An 8,642-nucleotide genomic window follows, 5' to 3' on the forward strand; every position below is an offset into this window, starting at 1 on the left:
AGAGAGAGAGAGAGGAGAGAGAGAGAGAGAGGAGAGAGAGAGAGAGAGAGAGAGAGAGAGAGAGAGAGAGAGAGAGAGAGAGAGGAGAGAGAGAGAGGAGAGAGAGAGAGAGAGCGGCAACATCATGATGGCCTCCACTTCAGGCTGTGAGCTGGAGAGAGATTTCGTTGGCTGACAGGAGTATACGTCATCACCTTTCACCGCTCCAGTATAACCCCTCTAGCCTCTGGCGGGTGAGGCAGACGCAAGTGTAAAAGTAGCAGCTTACAACTGTTGCGTCCAGAAGAAGTAAAAAAGCAGTCCAACATCCACGCCGTCTGACACACACCGAGAACGAGCGAGACGACTGAACCGAGGACCGGCGGCGGGGAGACCCGGGAGAGTAAAGTGAGGCGAGGTGGACACTTTTTACGCACGCTTTTTTAAATGCCTGGATTTTCTGGCGCGGCTTTAACGTTTCTCTTTGGGAGTTTTTGACCTCCTGTTTTCACCGGTTTCCTCTTGGATTTCGATATCGTGCTGATTCTATATCCTTGACAATGGCACCTCTCTCTATGTTTTCGTCACACCTGTTCGTACTGTTGGTCCTTACTTGTTACCTGGGTGCAGCATCATCGCCGCCGGGCAGAACTGTGAGAAGGGGCCCTCGGAGCGCACAGGACGCACAGGACGCCGACCTGCTCCTGCCTCCGCTGGACGCGTCCTCGGGGGGCTCTGACCGGGGAAGGGTCTTCCAACACATGTTCAAACTGTACGACAAATACAACAGAGACAATCGTCTCCGAGAGGGAAACACTGCCCGGAGTTTCCAAGCCAGCCAAGGTGCGTGGATGGATGCATATACTTTATTATACCATCAGCTATATATACCCAACAATCGGTATAGAAAGAAAAACTTCTGACTTTCTTTTCAAATTGGTTTATGGAACGAAAACGTTAAAAAAAATATATAGTTTGTCATTCGTGTGTGATACCTAGAATAAACTGAGTAGCATAGATGTGGCACGGGGATTGGGTTTCTTCGTTGAATGTGTATCCTATAAGCATTAGGGCACAAGTATCTTGTGTTTTATTATAATTCTGATATGTCGCAAGAAAGTAATAATCACTTCAACCACGGTCATACCCTTTCCATGGATGGTTATTAATAAAAGTGCACGGCGCGCTCGGCAGGCTGGCTCGGCCCAGACGCCCCCCATATAGTGTTGTTGTTTTGGAACAGTCTGAGAATGCCGATCATAAGTGATTTCGATTACGCTCAGGGCCCACGTTGTTTTGCGGCACCAGCTGTGCCACACCACCGCAGACAGACGCGCAATGTGCGCAAGAATGCGTGCGATTCCCCGCGAGCAATGCACAGCTGCCGCGCAGCGAGACATACTGCGGCAATTACGCACGGCGCGCATCGCGGCTATGTTTTTCCCGAAGTGGTCGTGCCGTGCGTGGGGGGGGGGGGGGGGGGGGGGGCGGACACGTGTGGCTCCGTGGCCCCGGAGTCTGGCGGCTTTAAAGGCACTGTGGTATTTCACTGTCTGATGCTGTTTTTATAAACACACCACAGAGACAGTTATGCCCCACATAGCTCTGCAGTTGGCATATCATAACACGTGTGTATTTATACTACAGGAGCTGCGTGTAATCCAAGGAGAGATGTAAGGGAGTTTTCACAACAATGTGAGATCTGTTCAAACATTTGATTATGTCTCTGTTCCCGGGCAGACAGTGCTGGCTGTATTAGGCTTAAGGCGAAGCTTTAGGGGAAACTGAAGTAAGCGTTTCCATATGCAGACTGAATCCGAGGTAATGTATATCTCTCGAGTCGCTCCGTACTTCCGCTGAACTCTTATACAATGAACAATAACTCTCCTGTTGGAGTTCATGTTGATCATGAATATGTAGCTCTCTGCTCTCTCCTGGCCTCTGACAGCCAGACCCCTAGAGTCTGGTTCCTCTTAAGGGCTTCTTCCGAGATCCTACCCAGGGGGGTGCCGCGGAGCCTGCCGTATACACGCTGACACGGAGAGGTGTTAAAAGTGCCCTTAACACATTGGGCGCCGGGCATTGTGCCCATCTTATACCACTCTCTGCCAGCACCGTAAGCCTATGGAGATGTTTACCTTCTTTGCAGGGCTATAACTTTTTAAATTGTATTGCTATATTGACATTACTATGGCCCATTCAACATCGATTATCTATCGTTCCGGATGTGGGAACGTTATGTTTTTCATTCATACATTGTTGTGTTAATACCGTCTTGAATATAAGTATGTTTATAAGCTTTTCTGCTGTAATTCCAAAAACGCTATAGTTATAGGCCCAAACGCATATGATAGATTATCGATTACCGTTTCTTTCCTATACACGCTATATTAAAAAATTCAAATGTATATGATCGGTATACATTATGCTTCATCATGCATGAAGGAAAGGGGGGGGGGGGGTAGTTTATAATTCCTTTATTGTCAGTAACGGCTTTATGTAGTATGGGTTGATATATTGATCAGACTGTTTGCAAACAAAGAAACGCACAATCGGGCTGAAAATAACGTTACTGTCCTCTTACCGTTCGCCGATGAGAAAGGAAGAAAAAGATCCCAATTATTTGACGCCGATCGCCTAGATCCATTTCCGGTTTGTATGGCGCAATAAACGCCGAAATCATATAGATTATTGCCTTATGTAAGCGATCCATATGCACGCCAGTGTTTGTCTGGACCCACGTAACAAGATATTACTGCCGGAGGAATTTCCTCGACGCACCGATCACAACTTCCAGTTTTGAGAGTGTAACTCGCCCGACCATCCACCAGGCGGCGGTATTGAGGCGTTGCAATCTCATTCAGGGTCCCACTGCAGCACCGGAGGTTGGCTGGATGAATTATGAATGCCATGGCGAAAAAATTAAATATTGATTTCAAAAACGGCTTACGCCGTTGTTGGCGAACAACGCATGGCGGCCAAAAACGGCGTAACTTGTTTATGGCGACCAATGTGTTACAGTTTTTCTCAATTGCTTTGGTGCATTTCTCTGATCAGAATTAAAGTTCTCATAACTGTTAGTTCAACCTCCACAACATTTTGTAATTTGTGCACATCATAGTAGCAGTTTCTCATTCCTCCGAACAAATTGCAAATGCTTTTGGACATGCATCAATTGCTTTCATACAATTCTCTGCTGTTTTATAACATTATCATTTGCTTAGGTCATGTCAGTCAAAATGAACTATACTTATGACTGCTGAATAGTCATTCCCTATAAAACTAATAGTCCTCATTTCATTGCTTGAGTCATTACATACAAATATGTTGAACTAGTTGTCAAAATCTGTCAAGCAAATTTTATACATTTCTTTATAACTTTTCCCCTGAATGGAGCTGGATGCCAGGGAATTGCTGCACACATTCATATATGTTGATGAGGCGGGTTTCAATCTGGCAAAAGGTAGAAGGCGTGGAAGGAATCGCATTGGACAGAGAGCAACCACTGATGTCCCAGGCCAACGAGGAGGGAATATTACAATGTGTGCAGCCATCTCAGAAAACGGCGTCCTCACCCATATGCCCCGCATTGGTGCATACAACACACAACATCTGCTGACTTTTTTAGACTCTTTACAGGGACATAATCCCTGAGAATGAGAGGGGTCTAAATGGCGACCATCTGACCAAGTACGTTGTTGTATGGGATAGTGTGCGTTTTCACCACGCAATTCTGGTCACACAGTGGTTTGCAGCACATGAAAGGATGCTGGTGGAATATCTCCCTCCCTACTCCCCATTCCTGAATCCAATAGCCAGACAGACAGGAACGTCTGGATGTGAATGAATGATTTACAGTACTGTGTATGTTGTATGTTCCAATTCAGTTCCAATATGTACTGCAATATTGTTTACAGTTGTGCACAGCTCTACCCAAAGGCCAAATGGTGTTTCTTATGTTTGTTGTAAATTAGTTTGTATTTTTCTTTTGCACAATGCTGTGAAAAAATTTAAATTGCAAAGAGCATATGCAGTAAAAATGTGAAACATACGTGTCTTGTACTCATTTACCTCACTAAATACAGCAATGTGTAACTGTAGATTTCAAATGGCTGTGCAAATAGTGTATAGTGCTGTCTTGAGCATTTTCAGAAAGTGTCACCAAGATCTGACTTTTTTTGCATTGGAAAACACTTACAGAGTGAACTGTCTTAACGAAAACATGGCAAAGCCATTTGACTATCTTGTTCATAAACAATGGTGTCAGGACTTTTCATTTTGATGACAGTGACACTTTCATTGACATGAATACTTGCTTTTGAGGAATGAATGATCCATTTTGAGCAAGTGACACGCTTCTGCAGGTTATCACCTAGGTTTTGCAGTTTGTACTAATTGTTTTGAGAAATGCACTAACAGTTATGAGAACTTTAATTCTGATCAGAGAAATGCACCAAAGCAATTGAGAAAAACTGTAAGAGTCCTGCTCGTTGGGAAAGAACTTCATAACGTGCTGCATATGGCACCATTGTTAGTTACAGTGCAGACTACACAGCAGCACCATCTACACGGAGGGTGGTTGAAATGGGCATTTATTCCATATGGACCACAATAAATATAATTGCACTGTTCTTGCTGTAAAATACTGTAATAAGTGACAATGAAGGAATCTGAATCTAAGAGACTAAAAAGTCTGAGCCCATGCAGGGTTGAAACCGATAGGATACCAACCAGTGGCCACTTTGGTTCCAATGACAGTGCTAGACGCCATACTCTGTGGCAATATTTGCTTGATAAGAAATGTATATATATAATATGTATAAATATATATATATTTTAGAACCAAGTACTATGTAGCTTAAAACTGAACTGCCTGACTACTGACGAATCAAACACAGACAGACAGAGATAGATATAGATAGATATATAGATAGATAGATAGATAGATAGATAGATAGATAGATAGATAGATAGATAGATAGATAGATAGATAGATAGATAGATAGATAGATAGATAGATAGATAGATAGATAGATAGATAGATAGATAGATAGATAGATAGATAGATAGATAGATAGATAGATAGATAGATAGATAGATAGATTGGTTAGCTGATTGACTGACAGGCTAATTGATTCTCCGTACAGACTCTTCTGAGAGGGGGATGTACCTGCTGAACCTGACGTCGCTCCAGGACACTGAGCTCATCCTCTCTGCCACATTCCACTTCCTGTTCGACCGCCGTCCTCGCCAGAAAGCCTGGTTCTGCAAGCGCTTCAAGAACCCGGCCTGTCACTCTCTACCCGTCCACCCGTTTCCCTCCATCAGCCTCCTCCTCCGCGCCGTCTCCTCCGGGTCAAGGGTCAGCCCGGGGTCACAGGGGCCATTGCTGGGCAACGTGACTTTCCATCCCCACAGGAGAGGGGTGTGGCAGATGAAAGACGTGACCGAGATCATAAAGGAGGCGCGGGGGAAGGGTCACCTCCTGGTGTCGGTGGAGTTGGACTTTGGGCAGCAGTACCAGAGGCAGCAAGAGGAGTGGGCGTCCGCGGAAAACCTGCCGTACCTGTTACTCTACGCTGACGACCGGGCCCTGGCGGAAGCCAACAGCGTGGCTGCAAGCCTTCAAAGATATGACCCCTTCCCAGCGGGAGGAGGGGCTCCACATTCCTCACACTCCTCTCACCTCCCCCACAACCCTAACTCCTCTCCGGAGTTGACAGGACGAGTGAGAAGGGAAGCAGCTCTCGCCTCTGGTCCTGTCCAGGACAACGAGCTGCCCGGGGTGGACTACGGCCTCGTCGCCGGGTACAGGAAGGGGGACCTGTGGGAGAGCACTTGGCACCTGGCGTTCAAACCCAAGTCTAAACCGGGGGTGATGACGAAGGAGAAGAAGAGGAAGACTCCGGGAGGAACAGACGTGGAGCAGGACGGGGGCGCGGGCGAGAGGAGAGGCGAACCCCCGGCGGCGGCCCCCACCCGGGAAGGAGAGAGACAGACGACGCAGGTCCTCCGTGCGGTCGACGAGACGTCGTTGAAAAGGGCCAGGGACAAAGACGGCAAGCGGCTGGACGCCGCCGGCGAGAGGCAGGGGGGGGACGAGAGGAGGGACGGGGGGAAGGACGGAGGAAGAAAGAGAGGAGGCGGAGGGGCGAAGGCTCAGTCTCCGGTGTTGAGCTTTGACGAGCGGACCATGCAGAAGGCCCGGAGGAGGCAGTGGGGCGACGGCCAGCACAGGGGCTGCTCCAGGAGGAACCTCCGGGTGGACTTCGCTGACATCGGCTGGAGCGAGTGGGTCGTGGCGCCCAAGGCCTTTGAGGCTTACTACTGCACCGGCACCTGTGTGTTTCCAATGCCCAAGGTAAACCCTGCATGATTTTTCTTTTACTTTGTTTACCATGTGTTTTAAATTATTTTGATCATTTAACTTTTCCCTTTTTTTCCCCCCTCTCTTTCTTTTCATTGCCATGTGGTTCTGTCAACAACAAAGCAATTTTCCCAAAGTTATTATCCTAATCCGATCTTAAGATAAGCATCGTATTTATTAACCTTGTTCAGATCGTATGACTTTTTCCCTCCTGTTATGTCATCTTATTTGGTCCAAAACCAGAACAACCTCTTCATTTCAACGTTGATCTGTAAAATACATAACTCATATCGTACGATGACCTTTATTATAAATTGTTCGGTGCTACTATGTTCCAGAATTGAGCGAACGTCACACAGTGTGTCTATGCATTGACTGAAAATCTTCATTTTTTTTGCTTGTGCTGTGATACTAATGGTCTCTATGAGGATATTAAAGTTGCCCATCCCTCCTCCGCCTCCATCCCTCTGAACCTCTCTCTCTCCCCCCCAGGTGATGCGGCCCTCCAACCACGCCACCATCCAGGGCATCGTCCGCGCCGTGGGGATCATCACCGGGGTCCCCGAGCCCTGCTGTGTCCCGGAGAAGATGAGTCCCCTGGCCGTCCTCTACCAGGACGAGGCGGGGAACCTGGTGCTCAAGGTCTACCCCAACATGTCGGTACAGTCCTGCTCCTGCAGATAGGAGGAAGAGGAGGGCAAGAGGGGAGGGAGGAGCGAGCGGGGCAGACGGAGAGAGCGGAGCACAGAGACTACCGGAGACGGAAGACGTTTGTACGTTCACCTCTGTCCGCCACGCGGTCCCTCGAGACAGAGTGACTCAGGCCTTCGTATTGCCTTTGGGAACCGAGGCGACCCCCGTGAATCACCTCTCTCCCCTCCTGTCCTGCGCCCTGTAACCGAGGCGGGCAGCAGGTCTTCTGTCTCCTGCCGCGCGTTGAGAGAGGAGCAGAGTGGCAGCTAGAGAATCAGGGCTCCTCCCGTCTCTTTAGCCCCTTGTCCTTGACTCCGTGTTTGAGGTACCATTGCGGATTTGATAGACTGAGTTCTCAGCCGTCTCAAAATGCACTTGTTTTTCAAGCGGCTAAATTTTTTTTTTTGTCGGACACACAAATTAAAGACTTTTATCGGCGTGTGTCTCACTTTGGCAGCTTATTACCATGTAGAATGGTCGAGAATATAAAATGAAAAGTATTACAATTAAAGATGTACTAAGCGTACTACTTGTACACCCATAGTAATTTGTTTGTGTGGAAGAAAAGAGTTATTGTACATTCTTCTTCTGTAACCATCCAGCGTACTATAAAGAGAGCATCTGGGATTGATTTACCACACGCCCCCCCCCCCCCCCCCCCCCCTCAGAACACTTTTCAAGAATGCTATAATGAATACTGAAATATTTTTCTATATCGTGAGACTTGGTTGAAATTCCTTTGTCTTGGTTACTAGGTTGTGTATTATTATTATATTTTAGAGGCTGTTGTTTTGTACGTGTCTTGTTTTAAATTATGAAAAAAAGTAGCCCTCTATAAAGTTAGAATAAAACGTAATTTAATCCATTACTTTCACTGGAATATTTTTGTTTCTCGCTGATGTGGAAAATGATCAGCATATACTCTGTACTTTCACACACACACATACACACACCTCTCCCCTATCTGTCTACGTCACTCTCCCCCTATCTGTCTACGTCACTCACCCCATATCTGTCTACGTCACTCACCCCATATCTGTACGTCACTCACCCCATATCTGTCTACATCACCCCATGTCTGTACAATGAATGTACCCACTCAAGTTGTGTCTACTCCCCTGTATAAATACTTTGTTAGCTCGCCACTCTACAGACATTCAGGGTGGTGCATTCATTGCTGTACTTTGAGTCTCTCCAAGCCGCAAACATGTGCTTTCATTAAATTCCACCCTCAACTGAAGAACTCTGTTGTCTGCCTCCATGAATACTCTGTTTGGGTTTAACAAGATTATTCCCAAATGGTCAGAAGTGGAATGACAGTACCCAGAGAAGACCTTAGGGTCCTGTCATCTCATTAATTGGACTCTTTTTTATTCTTATTGATTTATTTATTTATTGAGAAAATCATAGTATTTCAGTTTCTGTGAATGGTTAGTAAATAAGCCAAATGTTCTCCCACTGGTGGTTAGGTTGTGCTGTCTAAATAGTTTCTAGGACATTTACAGTGCTGTAGATAATTCAGAATTATCAGGGAACCAGAGTCCCTCTAACCAGGAGGTTGGAGTCCTACTGAGAAGAGGTTTGACTCTCTAACCAGGAGGTT

At 46.5% G+C, this 8,642-nt stretch overlaps 1 protein-coding gene across 1 annotated transcript; it reads left to right on the forward strand.

The window, feature by feature from the left end:
- The first annotated feature begins 323 nt into the window (after positions 1-323).
- Positions 324-7,652, forward strand: gdf10a (growth differentiation factor 10a). Its single transcript, XM_084321868.1, has 3 exons — positions 324-822; positions 5,127-6,340; positions 6,839-7,652. The coding sequence occupies exons 1-3, from the start codon at positions 540-542 to the stop codon at positions 7,028-7,030; spliced, it is 1,689 nt and encodes a 562-aa protein (XP_084177994.1). The 5' UTR covers positions 324-539; the 3' UTR covers positions 7,031-7,652.
- Positions 7,653-8,642: the final 990 nt, after the last annotated feature.

Source organism: Notolepis coatsorum, assembly GCF_963971535.1.
Source record: "Notolepis coatsorum genome assembly, chromosome: 9".
Taxonomy (NCBI): Eukaryota; Metazoa; Chordata; class Actinopteri; order Aulopiformes; family Paralepididae; genus Notolepis; species Notolepis coatsorum.

Bases quoted from the DNA above. Each gene is read 5' to 3' on its own strand.
- gdf10a (XM_084321868.1), top strand. From the start codon at position 540: ATGGCACCTCTCTCTATGTTTTCGTCACACCTGTTCGTACTGTTGGTC. The intron at 823-5,126 runs GTGCGTGGATGG...TTCTCCGTACAG, and splicing joins GAGTTTCCAAGCCAGCCAAG to ACTCTTCTGAGAGGGGGATG. The intron at 6,341-6,838 runs GTAAACCCTGCA...TCTCCCCCCCAG, and splicing joins GTGTGTTTCCAATGCCCAAG to GTGATGCGGCCCTCCAACCA.